Source organism: Orbicella faveolata, unplaced genomic scaffold, assembly GCF_042242905.1.
Source record: "Orbicella faveolata isolate gen_17 unplaced genomic scaffold, um_ofav_v1 contig_25, whole genome shotgun sequence".
Taxonomy (NCBI): Eukaryota; Metazoa; Cnidaria; class Anthozoa; order Scleractinia; family Merulinidae; genus Orbicella; species Orbicella faveolata.
In genome coordinates, this window is record NW_028301553.1 from 30767843 (window position 1) to 30784279 (window position 16437).

At 40.2% G+C, this 16437-nt stretch overlaps 1 protein-coding gene across 1 annotated transcript; it reads right to left on the reverse strand.

Annotated features, from left to right (window-relative positions):
- Positions 1–2684: 2684 nt before the first annotated feature.
- Positions 2685–15334, reverse strand: LOC110059249 (dual serine/threonine and tyrosine protein kinase-like). The gene is made up of 6 exons (XM_089294790.1): positions 15105–15334; positions 11066–11433; positions 9878–10168; positions 7166–8586; positions 6332–6572; positions 2685–5284 (listed from the first exon to the last, which is right to left on the reverse strand). Exons 1-6 carry the CDS (start codon positions 15118–15120, stop codon positions 4817–4819), a joined length of 2805 nt encoding a protein of 934 aa, XP_089150916.1. The 5' UTR covers positions 15121–15334; the 3' UTR covers positions 2685–4816.
- Positions 15335–16437: the final 1103 nt, after the last annotated feature.

Here is a 16437-nt window from a genome sequence, read left to right on the forward strand (position 1 = left end):
CGTGATCAGAATCTTTCTCCTGGGTGATGGCAGCATACACCTCGTTTACGTTGCTTGTCTGAGCGTAGGCTGGCCTGTCGTACTTTTCTCCCAACAGAATCAAGAGTAGAACAGCAAGGCTGTACGCACAGTGGGTTTGAAGAGTGCTCACCGTGTCAGGGTCAACCTTGCAGGCACCAGGATTCTTACGTGGTACGTGGAAAGGCGCTAAATTGTCGGGATAAGGGATTGAATCATCTCTTGGCTTGGAGACGTTTAGTTTTGCGTTCAGTTTAACATCAAGCTGTTAAGGGACAGACACTATAAATAAATGTGATTTAGACAATCTAGACAATAAATAATTTGTTCTTAAAATGATGTGTAGTTTTCGTGCAAATTCACTATTACAAAGTGCTACGTTTTAACGTATTTTGAGCTTTTTCCGCCCGCTTCCTGATTTTGTCTTTCGACATATAGCTGTTTCGACAAAGGTTGTCCCACACAAGCGTAAAAATGCCGATTGGTATCATGGCTAGTAATAGTCTGGCGTTGCTTGATTGAGGTTAACAGTGTTTCAGGAAGGAGAAGCATTAATACACGTGTTTGTGCTGTTTCCTTCTGTTATGAAATGCCTTCAGCTTCAAGTAACCGTTGGCCACCATTACTCATAATACCTTTTGTTACACCGCTTTTGTTGAGAAGTACGTGGTTTAATACTTGCTTTATTTCCTCCTCAGCTGATGTTTGATGGAACAGCCAAGATCAACCTTGCCAAACCAGAGAGTCCTTATGACATGACACCTCTGGGTGCACCATTCCACATTTCACCTGAAATGTACCAGTATCATGATAGAGGCCACCTCAGTTACAGTTCGTACGACATCTATGCATTTGGAATGCTTCTATGGGTACTCTGTGAAGGAACTGGAACAGCACGGCCGGAAGTGTACAAAGACCTGGAAACCATTGAAGCCATGCAGAAAGTGGTGGTAGAAGGTGTTGTACCAAAGAGGCTTCCTGTGGTGAGCGATGCCTGCTGGGAATTGATGAGGAGGTGCTGGGATGAAAGAGAATCCTTGCAAATGATACACCTCGTGCCAAGATTGCAACTGATATTGGAAGCATGCATGTCAGAAATCAATGAAAAGTGAAATTTATACTCATATAAATCAACAACTCTATACCCCATACAAATGGAATGTAATTGCATGTCCATAATGTTAAGGGACCACGCTAGGCAGGTGAACTGATTGTGAAAAATCAAAAGTATGTAGGAAGTAGCTTCAGGAATGAACATAAGATGGCTCCGTTCAGTGCAGATAAAAAATGCCTGATTCCACAAGCGATTAAGAAGTTGCTCTCTAAGTAATGGAAGTTGGATTACACAGTAGTAATAAGACGGCAAAACAAATGAGTGAATGAATGAATCAGTGCATGCTTGCGGTAATTAACGCATTCAGCAACATATATCCATGTTTTAAGTCATTAATATCAAATTTATCTTACCTAGTATTTAATTACGTTCAGTAAGTTCGATTTTATATCGCACAGTTTTATGAGCTTTTAATTCCAAGAAGGTCACTTTAAGTACACGTGTATTTCAGAGCAAAAAAAACGTGAAAAATGTAGCCTAATTAACTATGCCTGCGTAAATAAATCACAGTGACGATAATAATTCAATGAGTAAACGAACAAAAAGTAACGATTTTCCATTGTGTTGCGAGATTTAACAAGTTCAATGAACTTGATAGAAATTCAAAATACATTAATTAATGGTAATTTTTACTGGACCAAGACTCAGTGACTCTTAATTGGTGTAGAAGACACAGAACAAAAAAAGACAATGAAAACAATAAGGGTTATTTTGTGGCGCGTACTGTGTCTTATGCATCAAGGACGAGCCAACCCACTTTGCTTTTAAGCAATGGGACACGTATTTATTCGCCATTCCGGTATTGGTCCAGTAATCCCACAAAAGCAACTTCAAATATTCCATACATTTGAGATGTCGGAGCTTCCTGGTTAGAAATACAATAGAAAGAAACATTTTCGGCCAAAAAAATCCTTTAAGGAGTATGATTTGAGTTTATTTCCACCATTATTGATATTATCATGTCCCATTCATTTCGAGTCTGGTCCCTCAGGCGGCTCACAAGCTTCACGTGAATGGCGGAGGTGAAAGCTCTTCACTGAATCATTCGAATTCGATGGATCAAAACCATCTTATGCTCGATAGACGCTGAAAATAGCAAACAGGGCCAACAAGACAACCTTCCAAGAATTGCCTCAGATCACTATCGATAAGCTAGCCGAACCCTCCTAAGGTAAAAGTGCAAACAAAAAAAGGGCTACGCCCAAGTGGTTAGTGATTAATAGAATTGCCGATCTCGTATAGTACCAGTCTGGACCAAAAGAGAAAACAATGAAAAACAATAATTTACAGAGGCCCACTGACTCCGATCTTCAACAGACGACCGAAGGTTATACTAGGCACACTCTTAACACAAACAATGCAAATGTACCACATTGTTCTAAACAAGGAAGCAATAGAGAAGAGTTTATCGAGGTTGGGCGGTTAAAAAGTATTTTTTGGGGGTAGGGGTGGTGAGTGTGGGCGCTTATTCGAGGGTGGGCGCTTATTAACTTTATTCGAGGTGGCCGCTTATTCGAGGTTGGGCGCTTAATCGAATAAATACGGCATTAACTGAAACTTTTTACAAGTTATTCATATTTCCAAACATACTGACAACTAGAAGAACTTTAGATTATATTCTCTTGCATGTGGAATGCAACTAAGCTAAGCTTCAGAACGTTACTTACCAACTTAAAGGTCTTAAAAGTCATTTTCCATACTCCCAAAAATACCGATAACTAGGAGAGCTTTAGATTATATTCCCTCGCATGTGGAATGCAACTAAGCTAAGCTTCAGAACGTTACTTATTAACTGAAAAGTCTTAAAAGTTATTTATACTCCCAAAAATACTGAGAACTAGAAGAACTTTAGATTACATTCCCTTGCACGTGAAATGCAACTAACCTAGCTTCGGAACGTTGCTTATCAATTGAAAAGTCTTAAAAGTTGTTTATACTCCCCAAAATACTGACAACTAGAAGAACTTTAGATTATATTCCCTTGCATGTGGAATGCAACCAAACTAACCTTCAGAACGTTACTTATCAACTGCTAAGTGTTAACAGTTATTTATACTCCCCAAAATACTGACAACTAGAAGAACTTTAGATTATATTCCCTTGCACGTGGAATGCAACTAACCTAGCTGCAGAACGTTGCTTATCAATTGAAAAGTCTTAAAAGTTGTTTATACTCCCCAAAATACTGACAACTAGAAGAACTTTAGATTATTTTCCCTTGCATGTGGAATGCAACTAAGCTAACCTTCAGAACGTTACCTATCAACTGGAAAGTCTTAAAAGTTGTTTATACTCCCAAAAATACTGACAACTACATGAACTTTAGATTATATCTCCTTGCACATGGCATGCAACTAAGCTACGCTAAGCCTCTGTCTGTTGCTTGTTCTATTTCTCTTTTTACTTTGTTTTTGGTTGGGGCGTTGGGAGTAGAGATATTTAAAATACCTTGTGGAAGTTGACTTGACAACAAAAATCGAAAACTTTACAAGTGCTTCAACGAAGATCTGCCAAAAACGGCGATACTTCTCCCGTCAGTGGAAATATCATTGTTGAAACTTTTCTCATTGTATCAACGCCCTCTAGTTACTTTTGGTACTTAATACGAGGTAGCTAGCTCGCCAGTCTTTCCTATCGCTGTTTTACATGAAACGATGCGAGGTATAACTGAAGAATATGGCTGCCTCAGCTCTAACAACAGATCTTGATCACGCAATCTTAAAGTTCTATCAAGCTCATTGAAATAATATTCTCTTGTTAATTCTATTATTTCACAGGATGTAGTTAACACTGAAAACGGCTCCTCGACTAGCTCATCCGTCTTTCCTATCATCATTTTACATAGCTGAAAACGATGCGAGGCTTAACTAGTTGAAGAATATCGCTGCCACCAAAATCGGATCTCGAGGGCGCAGTCTGAAAAGAACCTACTCTTCAAGTTCCATCGATAACTATCCGTCTTGTTTATGATATTTGTGAGCGTTTCTCCGTCTAACCAAACTCAGAACTAATTTTTAGGTGTACTTCACGAAAATGGTTATTACGGTATAGTGACAACGATATTCTGGTGTAAACAATTGACACTGCTTTGTCCATTCATCAAATTAAACTGGATGCTGAAATCGTAACCGGAATCAGAGGTCTTCTTTTGCCAGTTGACGACGGTCAATATACGACAGACAACTGACGACCGACGACAATAATACTAATAACAAATTAACGGTATTACTTTATCATGTAGGTCAGGATTTTTATGATCATTCTGTGGCCTACAAACCGGTCGTAAAACTTAGTTTAGATCAACCTGTATGCCAACGTGATCAGTAACATTTGAAATCATCTCTATTTACAAGTTTCTAACACGTATTTAAGGCCTCAGTTATTCACATTTGGTAATAAAAAAAAATACGACCTGTCCCTTTAGTTACGCTAAACACTTCCAACAATGAAACGCATGGTCGCCACAGACATCAAACATTTGTCTTCTACAACAAACGTTACAGTGCAAGACACACTGCAAGATTTCAAATATGAAGGCGTTAACCCTGGATCGTGCGAATTTACTTTAGAGAAAAGCTTTGCAAAGCGTGACAAATTTGGTGGTAGTTCCATCGTTTTCTTTTAGAGATAAATCTAACAATCGACTAAAACAATCGAGTTCGCTTTCACAAACTTGTTTTTCTTTTACAGACTTGTATCTTTATAAAATTCATAAGAAGATAGCACCTCAGCGACTTGTAATTTGAAGTTATCCATCAGTGACATCAAAACGCCTTCTTGTCGCTGAGCATTAAACATGGTCTGGACAATTTTTAGCGCTTCCACCTTTCCGCCCGAATGCCGACCCCCCGGGTCCTTCCACCCAGAGACGTGATCAGAATCTTTCTCCTGGGTGATGGCAGCATACACCTCGTTTACGTTGCTTGTCTGAGCGTAGGCTGGCCTGTCGTACTTTTCTCCCAACAGAATCAAGAGTAGAACAGCAAGGCTGTACGCACAGTGGGTTTGAAGAGTGCTCACCGTGTCAGGGTCAACCTTGCAGGCACCAGGATTCTTACGTGGTACGTGGAAAGGCGCTAAATTGTCGGGATAAGGGATTGAATCATCTCTTGGCTTGGAGACGTTTAGTTTTGCGTTCAGTTTAACATCAAGCTGTTAAGGGACAGACACTATAAATAAATGTGATTTAGACAATCTAGACAATAAATAATTTGTTCTTAAAATGATGTGTAGTTTTCGTGCAAATTCACTATTACAAAGTGCTACGTTTTAACGTATTTTGAGTTTTTTCCGCCCGCTTCCTGATTTTGTCTTTCGACATATAGCTGTTTCGACAAAGGTTGTCCCACACAAGCGTAAAAATGCCGATTGGTATCATGGCTAGTAATAGTCTGGCGTTGCTTGATTGAGGTTAACAGTGTTTCAGGAAGGAGAAGCATTAATACACGTGTTTGTGCTGTTTCCTTCTGTTATGAAATGCCTTCAGCTTCAAGTAACCGTTGGCCACCATTACTCATAATACCTTTCGACATTGTCGCGTACGCTTTTACACTTTTGTAGGACAACCTTTCTTTAAACAGCTGTATTTTACTTCGTCTACAGCTTGTCAGTGTGCAAAAAATTAAACATATATAAGCAAATCTCTCAAGAAGGAATGTTCACGGCTGACATCGAGCCATTGGTGGCACAAAATGTTTACGGTAGTGCTAGAAACGTGGTGCGGGTTTCTTTCTTTTGAAGTATTTTTAAACCCTTGAAACGTGAAGTGAATCAAGTGGATCAGTTTTATATTAGTAAATTTAACTTAAATACGGAGAAATGTTTATAGTTTTCTGATCACTTATTGTTGTTGCGATTTTGTCTACATTAGTATTCTGTGTACTTCATATCTTATCTCAGGCAGTTCTTTTAAAATAAGGAATCTAGAATGCTATATAAACTGGCCTAATTACTCAGATATCTCCTTTTTATACTTGTAGATATATTTAATTCTTTATTTTATTTTATTTTGATCATCTGTGTAATTGAATATGAGTAAATAAATAAATAAATAAATGAATAAATAAATAAATAATTAATTAATTAAGTCAATAACCCCGCCAAAATATCAGAAATTCGTCCCACGGTCCCCACGAAGATTGCCAAGGGAAAACCTGAAACTTGAAACAATCGAGGAAATGGGTAAAAAATTATAAATACCAGAACATTTGTAATCCTCAGGTCCACATGGTGAATGCCTCTGATCCAGCAGTTCTCGAGGGCGTCAGTCATTTGCTGTGCTATTCTTAATCCTCGGACCAGTTTGATGGGATTCTCCTGGCCACTCTGCAGACGGTCGAACAAGTCTGTGTTCATCCTTGGAAACAGGACAGTGACTTCATTGCTTCCATCCAGAATCAATGAAACAGGTTTTAAAATTGTGGAAATGTCTTCTTGAATCCTACAGGTATTAAAGGAAAAGTTTGACTTTTACCTCGACGTCCTAAAGAGCACATTTCTGTACGGACGCAATCGTCAGGCTAAAAAAATTAATTTTGGTCTCTCCAGAACAAAAAAATTTACACCGTAGAAATTTGTAAACAGAACAATGCACTGCCAGTCTGTACGCACATGGGGGTTTGGGATCAACGCAGACTTTGTGCTCCCCCACCCCCCCCCCCCCCGAATCCTGCCCTTTTTCCTAAACTGACGCTTTTTTGTGAGGCTTAATTAAGGCCTATCTGATTTTCATTTTTCATCATACTTATCAAAGACAAAGAAAACAGTACCCTGGGTGCCAGAGGGGTTTTTGTTTCGTAGCGAAAACGCTGTCAGTGAACGGCGAAGTGAGCCCTATGAGTAATCTGCAATAATATCTCCTAAGAACCGGTTTCGAGAATGACAGAAGTCATCACCAAAACATAACATTTTTTTCGATAATAACATATATTCTCTCAGCTAGAACCATACAAAATGTAGAAGACCATTTAGGAGAACTTGCATTTAGACTCTGGGGCTAATTGTGTTTTTATGTCCTAAAATGCTATATCTGACCTTCTTGAGGTTTTTGTGATGCCTAACAGGTGTTCATCTTGCTTTGCCTCGTTGCAGGTCAGTTGTTTTATTACTCGAAGCTTGTTAGACTTGTCTTCAAACACTTGGCCCCTGTGACCCTTCCTTCCCACTCGAGCCCCAAACGCTGCTTTCCAGGGAACTTCACACGCCAGCGACTGATACAGAGCTTTAGCTTTGCACATCAGTCTCGCAAAGAATGGGGAGCAGGCGGAGGCAAATTTTCGCTGGACATCTGTCTGCGCCGCGGCGTCTTGGCAAAATAGTCTCATGTAGGCCAGGTTAGCTTGGAACAACTTATGACCACTCTCGACATCTGATAGTATGTTAAAACATATTCTGACAGCGATGGCATCACAGTCAACGTTTTCTAACACACTTTTAGCAATATTCCTCTTCCATTGTTCATTGAGCGTGGTTCCTTTTCCCGTTATGGCGGACCACACGTCGCCAACGACTTTCTTGGCGTCATCAATAAGTTTCACGCCAAATTTCATCAAGGCATAATCGAAATGAACGCATGCGTTCCCATCTTGGAAATGCTGGAGAAAGCTGTACTCTAGTTGCTGCTTGACGAGGTTGAATAGACGATCCTCATCTCTCGTGACCTCGTTGAACTCGCTCTCCAGGGATTCACGCAGCATCTTTGTGATTGAAGAGACCGCCTTTCGTACTCCGTCCATTGCAATGTTCATAATCTTGAACAATACCATGTCTTTGATTTGTCTTCGACACTGTTCCACGACTTCGTTTCGCCCAACAACGTCTCCTATTTTAATTGCATCAAACTGCATTTGGCCTGCCTCAATTACGATTATTTCCCCATAGCTGCGGATGGCGTTTGCAACGATTGTGGCAAATTTAGACTGGTTTTTGCTAACATAATTTCTCATCTTGTTGACATACTGCAGTTCTTTCACTTCTAGCTTATCAAATAACTCATTCTGGGCAGGTATTCTATCTTCCTTGAAATCATAACTCAAGAAAAAATCGAAGACTCTCTCTTGGATCTGACAGAGAAGTTCAGTGGCCGACTTCAAGTGTGCATTTACTCCAAAGGCGGCGAACGGTAGAAGCTTGGACTTCAGCACATCAAACTGCTCTGTATATCGATTGGTCTTTTTCTCCAGTCGAGCAAGTCTCACTTCTTTAGATGACAAACCGTGAAAGAATGGACATTCTGTCCACGGAATGTCTTTAGGCACCATTTGACATTCTGCAAGAGCTTGATAGACCAGTTGCTCTTTTTCCTCACCGCTGCTCGGGCTAGGCTCTTCATCGTCTTCCGAGTCAGAGTCTCTGTCGAATTCTTGAGCTGTTTTGTCTTTGTCCACCTTGTTGCACAAGTAAAAAATGGGCAGATTTCCAACTTTTTCCTTCAGCTTTAGAAGAAATCCTCTTTCCTTGAAAACGAGGAAGATAAATGACAAAACCGATTTAAACCAAATGGCCACACTTGGTACACAACTTCTGAAATAATTGGGACAATGTTAACTGCGATTAATCCACGTTGTAACGATAACACACAACTCTCAAAAACTTGTTATCAAGAAAGCGTGCGTCAAGTTCGAGGGAGAAACCCGGAGCAGTTTTCAATTGACACTCGTAACCGCCAAAGTAATCACTCTGGTCAATCACAAAGGAAACTGATAATCCAGCCAACCAGTCGAGCCCAAAAGCAAATACGTATCGTTATGGCGAAGCACGCGAAAACTTCTGCGAGCGAGTTACGTTTGTTTTTGGCTTTCCTTCTAATTGGATGGCAAAGTGGTCCGAGTCGTTAGAGCTAATTCGCTTAGGATAGCAAGGCAAGACCAAACCAAATGCGAATTATTGTTGACACTCAAGTAAAAACTGCCCTAAGATGACAATCTGTTAGCTCTGAATGGGCATGTTGGACGAGGGTTTTTTTCCTGCAAATCGTAGAGTTTAGTAGAACCAAAACGGAGGAAAACATATAACATAATATATAGATTTAGTCAAGCCTAATAGCGGAGCTCCTAGGCTGGGTTGTTCAAAGCCAAGATAAGCGAGAATTTTGATTTGAGTTTTGTAACTTTACGGTGAGGATTTCCGTTTTTGTTGTTTTGGCCTTCTGTTTTGAGTTTGAATAATCTCAAGGTCCTCAAAATACACAAAACAAAAGCAATGAAAAACATTTGTATACAAGAAAAATTATACTTCGGTTAACTTTTATAATTCTGGGTTAGCGTTAAACGGCTTCCGAACCCGACATGAGCCCGCGATTCAATCGAAAACCAGCACTTGGTCACAGTCGGCGGTCAACTTCAAAACACGTGACCTCGATGAGCTCTAAACTTGAGCCCGCGATGTGGTTACGTGATACTGGTCAGCGGATACCATGTTTCTATAAGTGTCAATTGACGATAACATGGATACCCAAGATTAAAGAGGGACGCTACAAACCGAGAGTGCATGTCTCTGTCAACCTGTTAGCTGGAGTATGGCCGCCATCTTACGCGACTTCGTCGCCGTCGCCGTCGTCGTGCGTTTGCGCCCACGAGCAACACCGCTAGCCATGGTAAGCATGAGAAAATCAATTCATGGGTTTCCTTTTCTTTCCTATATGGGTATGGGGCTCCGCTTGGAGCTCCGCTATAATCCCCTCTACAGGATAAAAAGATTTTTTGGACATCAATAACCGTTTTAAGCAACACATGCAGCATTACTGACCTGTAATCTCAGAGAGGAATTCCCATCTACGACGTAAATGATAACTTGAAGAGCACCGTGAATGCACTCGTCGACAACCTTATCGAGGGCTTCGTTCTCGCTCATCCCAGGTGCATCGATAACTTCCAGATGGCCATTTTGGAGAAGCGAGTTGTTCAGACCCACCTCGACCACGGCGTTTATCCAGGACGGATCACCTCTCCTACTTTCATCCAGCTCTATTGCCTCTTTCGGTAGTTTCTTCTTACTGAAGAAATGCTTGTCCTCAGAAGGCCTAGACTCATCCAAAACCTTGCAATGTAAAAGCAATGTTTTGCTCAATTCTGTATGATTGACAGGTAATTGAGTCAGGTATATTAATCTTTTTTGCAAATGAGACGATTAAAACTTACAAAAAACAAACCAGGGTACGACAAAGTGGAATAATATAATACTGGTGGTGCTGAGTATGAGCATGTCATTCAAAATGTTAGAGTCCTAGTGTTGTGTTTATAGACAAAGCCCCTCTTTCCCTCACGTTGCCTCTCTCCATCCAGGTGTGTAAAAGGGTACCACTGAATTCTTGGAGGCACCTAACACGGGAAACGGATTAGCAGATGCGCTGTAAACGATTCATTAGTTTTTTACGTTTCTTTTTCTTTTCTTTTCTCACCTACATTTTGTAGTTATACTTAAGTTTGTAGGTCCACATCAGCTTTTTAGCTGCCTTTTAATGATCTACATGACAAATAAAAGTATGTATGTATCGAACGGAAGAGATACCATAATCCAGTCGTGCAAAAGGGCGTGCAAAAGGGTGCTACCGAATTGTTGGAGGCACCTGACATTGGAAACGGATAAGCAAATGCTGTATGGAGCGGAAGAGGTACCATCATCCAGGTGTGCAAATGGGTGCCTCTGAATTCTTGGAGCTACCTTGCAATGGATTATCAGATTCTGTATCGGGCGAGCGAGGTAACAACATTGGTAGTCGCTTCAGACTCAGAAGCGCATTGTTAGGCCTCTAGCAGTATGATTTCCAAGACTGCAAAACACTTAGTAGTTGTTTAACTAAACAACTACTATACAATCATAAAAGACACGAGATACTGAAGCACAGTCAATGTTTTAGCGATCAAAAGCTTTCGACGCTGTCACAGCGTCTTTCTCAAGTGAAAACTGACTTCAAACAGCAACATAACCCATTACCTGGACATAATTCTCTTGACTGTATTTCAGACGAACTATGCGGGATGTACATGGCACTTCAGACGTCGGCATAAATGACCCACCGAGGAGTTCGTTAACAAATGAACTCTTTCCACTGTTCGTTTGACCAACAACTAATAAGGTAGATTTCTTGGCAGAATACGACTGCAGACGTTGTCTTTCCGTGTCCGTCATTAAATCGGTTTTCAAGTTCTCCTGCAGCGCTGCCTTCATGTGGTCAATGAACTGTTGTGTTTCCAATGAGCACTGTTCAAAGTAGGTGATGAGGGAGGTCAATTCTTTGAACTGATCCTCAAATGAAGAAGCGGCCACTTCTTCCAACACTGCATAGGCACCTTCACTAGGAGCTGCAATGAAGTAGTAATTTGTAACTGAGTCACTTCAGCGCAAACGCATGACAAGAAGAAGATGACAACTGGTTATGCCGTAGTTCTCTGCATGGTAATTAATTTGCTGGAATCAGGAAACATAAAAGGCTCTTTAAGCCAAATTTAATAACTTTTAGTGTAACATTCTGTTTCGTTAGATGATTTTTTTGGTTAATTTTCGTTCTTTGGGGGCCAACAATTGCGATCCTAACACTGCTAACAATAAGTAAACTGAATCGAAGACCCCTTAAGGTTTTTGAACATTATTGAGAGCCCGGCGAGTAATAGTCTTCCCGATATCTTCTCGTTCTCAAAAGATAAAGCATTTGCGATTTTATTCCAAATAACAGATAATCATACATCAAAGTTAAGATTATTGGTGAATTGGTAGAACCTGGTACGGGTAAGATTACTACTGCGCATGTACCAAGCGCTCTTAGGAAAGGATGAGTGGATGTAGGTCTAAAGAAATGATATATAAGATTGAAAATAATATATAGATTTAGCCAGGCCTAAAAGCGGAGCTCCTAGGTCGGGTTGTTCAAAGCCCGTTAAGCTAACCCAGGATAAGCAAGAATTTTGATTTAAGGTGGCTCCCTATAATTTTACAATCGCACGCGCGCTGAGGACGTAACCTCAGGTAATCTGCGCGCGCTCAAAGGAAAACGTCTGTGTTTTTCGATATTTATGACGTCAACATGAGCACAAAAAGCAAAACTGACGGTAAATTTTCTCGCCTTTCCTTCGGTGAAATTCCGTAGAATTTGGCAGACTGGCAGTAAACAGTGCACTTTAGTCGGAGCTTGTCTTTCAGGGAAATCTATGAGACCAGTTTTTTCACAGCGGTAAAAGACATAAATTTGCAAGAATCGAAAAAACTATCTGTACAAACCCTACTTTTTTCGTGTTTAAAATTCATATCCTGTAGGATGCCAAGTGCTGTGAAAATTTTGGAAGATTTCACCGAAGTAATTTCAAGAAAATCAAAACTAAACCCAAAATTTTAACAGAGATGATAGTAAAACACTATTTTGAGGACTGGGTGTGAAAACGAATGCAAAAACGGCATTCAAAACATAACACTTGCGCGCGAAACGCCAAAGAGGATTACCCTATGGAGCCACCTTAGGTTTTGTAACTTTGCAGTGAGGTTTTCCGTACATTGTTTGGCCATCTGTTTTAAGTAGCACACAAAACAAAAGCAGTGAAAAACATTTGTATAAAGATATATTTATACTTCAGTCAACTTTTAATCCTGGGTTACAGTTAACTGGCTTCTGAACAACCCAACCCTGATTACAACAGGTTAACCTGACATGAGCCTGCAATCCGATCAAAGGCCAGCACTTAGTCAGTGGTCAACTTAGAAAAGAACATGTGACCTCAGTGAGCTTTAAACTTGAGCCCACGATATGGTCACATGATACTGATCAGCAGATACCTTGTTTTGACAGGTGTCAATTGACCATGACATGGACATCCAATATCAAAGAACACTATAAACCAAGGGTGCACATCTCTATCAGCCTATTAGCTGGAGTTTGGCCACCATCTTGGGTGACTGTGTCGTCACTGTCACTGTGCACAGACACCCATGAGCAATACTGCTGGCCATGATAACCATGAGAAAATCAATTCATGGGTTTTGTTTTCTTTCCTATGAATGTGGTGCTCCACTTGGCAGCCCATCGGGCCACCGGAGCCTGCTACAAATTCTGTAGTCACAAAATTGATGTATATACAGGTTTATACCGGAAAACAAAAAGAACAATGATTCAACTGGTCCAAATGAAGTAAAAATAACCATGTTCAGACACCAAACCCTGGCTAAGAATATTACTAGCTGAGCTTTCATCATTTGACATGACTGTAGCACAACACAATTATTTTTTTCTGTATTTGCTCTTGTATTTTCATCATGTACAGAAATAATGTTATACCATAAAACTTTGATTATTATACCCCAGGGGCTCAGGGGCTCATTTTCTTTTCAAAAGCTTTGTAAAGGGCTGGGACTTTTTAGGAAGGGTGAACCCTCTTTCAAATCACACAAAGGAGGGTTAAATGAGACTAGCTATTGTTTATTTATGATAAAAGAACAAAATGTAAGTGGTCAAGCTTCAAATTGAATTTACACTGTATTTCTGTCAATTTATTTTATTTTCTCAGCCTACAATATTGGGGAGAGACGGTGGGGGTGGGGAGGCAGAGGCCTTAGAGAAGGGAAGTGTGCAGAGAAAATGAAGTTCTAATCAGATCCTCTTAAATTAGGTGAGAGGAAATCCCAAGTGAAGCAAGGATGAGACCAGAAATAAGGTCAGATTTCATTTCAGAGAAGACACTAGTAGCTGGGATAACTATGGAAATAAATCTTTCCCATCAGACTGAAACCCAAACAGATTTCTAAGTGCCTTATTGGATACAACTAAGTTTAAGGCCCTATTAGGAATTTTCAGAATACAGGATATTGAGGCAATAAAATTAATGAGATGCAGGATATTTGGGGAAAAAGTTAATGGGATATGGCATATTTGCAACAGATATCCCAAGATATCAAGTGGGATAGTTGTTACCTTTTGCAGTTGGAATTAGCTGGATACAGAACATTTAGGCCAAAAATTAACAGGATTTGGGATACTCAGATTCTACCCCCCCCCCCCCCCCCCCCAACCCGGCCGATGCAGCCTAAAGTCCACCTAACTGAAGCTGAACATGTGGACCAGAATGGGCCAGAATAGGTTGAAATGAACTGAATTAGAAGATAATTTAAACATGACAGAAGGAGATAAAAAGTCTCCTATGCCAGTTATTAGTACACAAATTACATGTGTACATAGCATACATTGAGAAGCATTGCAAAGCTAATGTCCTTGGGTACAAATAATGTAACCTTTACATGCACATCATGCAAGTCAGTCAAGGGATAACTTTTCAAATAACACGTAATAGCTTCATTTGTAACAAATGATTTAGACTGACTCCGTTGAAATAATTTCCTTCTGGACATTCCATTCCTGTCCATTCTGTTGAAAAGTGTTAACTAAATTACCCACCTTAATCATAACATATCTGTTTAATTATGCAAAATACAGGAGAAAAAAATCCCGTAAAAGAGACACCTTTTAAAAAGCGGAAGCTAGAAGATTTTAACCTTAAAAGCACTGAAAGCAATATTTCGGTTATTCACATTTAGTCATTCACATAAATATTCTCAATATCCTCCAAACAAAACGGATGTAAATTGGATAATCATATTGTCTTTCGCAACACCAAATTCCCCGAAGTTGCATTCTAGAGAATATAAGGACAGTAAGCAAGGACAATCCTGGAATGAGTCTGTCACTGTCTTGATGATGCAGTATGACTGAGTGTGTTAATATATGCTGACACTGGACTGATCATAAAGTTCCGCATGTCTGATGGCGTTCGTCTTACGTTACAATGATTGATTTCGGTTTTAGTTGCTCAGTGTCGCTGAATGCCATCTAAACCACAATATGAAGCATTCTTTGTTATCAAAGAAACGATTTGTACCCTAGTAGTGTAATCATTTCGTCTCGTTCGACGTGCAAATGGACAAAGACCACAAATTGCACTTAGCTGATAGTCGACATACAAGTCGAACACACGAGCAACAACGCTTTACTTACCTTCAGAGGCAGCCATGTTCGTGAGCAAGCAATCAGTTCAGCTGTGATTCACAAAGAACATCTACAGCGTGAAATCATTTAGTACAGACGACCAGAACAGGCCACCTTCTCTAATTTCATTCCTGATTCAGTTTAGAGATTCTCGGAAAAACGAAATTGAAAACCAACGTCGCGTGACATACACTGAGTGACAAAAAGAAAATTTGTATTGGAATGGACTTCTCAATGGAATGGATGATGGACGTTAAATTTGGGTTTCGACAAAACACTGACCCCCGGTCAACTGACCCCCTACTGACCCCCTACTGACCCCCCTACTGACCGCCTATAAAATCAATGGGAAAATTAAAATTAAAAAAGCCAAGAACTATCAATGGGACCGATTCAAGTTCATCAATAAATTTAGCTAACCTGAAACTTCCAAGATGGCTGACGCGTTGCAGATTTCCGACTCTCCTGTTCTCCTTTGACTGTTTAGTGGAGGTTTTGTTGACGGAAAATCGAGCAGAGACTAAGCTTCAATATCATCAAATATTGTTTACGTACGCATTCGAAAATAAAGCAAAGAGAAACGCTGACAAATGAGCAGGCTCGCAAAAGGCTCGTGATCGTGAGAGCGACACGAACCCGCGCGTAAACCTCAACCGGAAGACGAATTTCATAAGGTAGTTCCAGGCCTCTCGCCTTGTTTTCGCATTTTAAGAACTGTAGTAACTGTAGTATAAACCATTTGGAAAAGCCCGGTGGATTACTTTCTCCTTGGTGCGTGAAGCGTAGTTTGTGCATGTGGAAGGCAAGGGACATGGGGCCACAAGGTTGCCAAAATAAACTTCCGATTGATGTAATCGTGTGCGTGTCGCTCGTGGTAAGTCGCGTGCGTGTTAATTTGTCAGAATTTCCTCTCTATTTTCATTGCTTAATTTTCTAATGGGTACAAATACCATACTTGATGATATTCCAACTTATTCTGCGCTCGATTTTCCGTGACAAATCCTCCAGTCGAATGAGAAGGGAGTCGGAAATCTACAGCGATGCGTTCGCCATCTTGAAGGTTTTAGGTAAGCTAAATTTATTGATGAACTAGAATCGGTCCCACTGATAGTTCTGGGCTTTTTCTTAATTTTCATTTTCCCGTTGATTTTATAGGGGGTCAGTAGGGGTCAGTTGACTGGAAGTCAGTGTTTTGTTGAAACCCGTTAAATTTTGTCCTAGTATTGAAATAATGATCACTTTCAAGTTCTAAAACTTTTCCGTTTAGACAGGAAGAATATCACTATTGACCGGCATTGATTCATTTATCGACAACTGATTGACTATATTGCCAACTATTCTG

Coding starts and splice junctions, on each gene's coding strand:
- LOC110059249 (XM_089294790.1), bottom strand. Junction 8,587..9,877: donor ATTCCTCTCTGAGATTACAG/GTCAGTAATGCT, acceptor CTCGTTTTCAAG/GAAAGAGGATTTCTTCTAAA. Junction 5,285..6,331: donor TGAGGATTACAAATGTTCTG/GTATTTATAATT, acceptor GTCCCTTAACAG/CTTGATGTTAAACTGAACGC.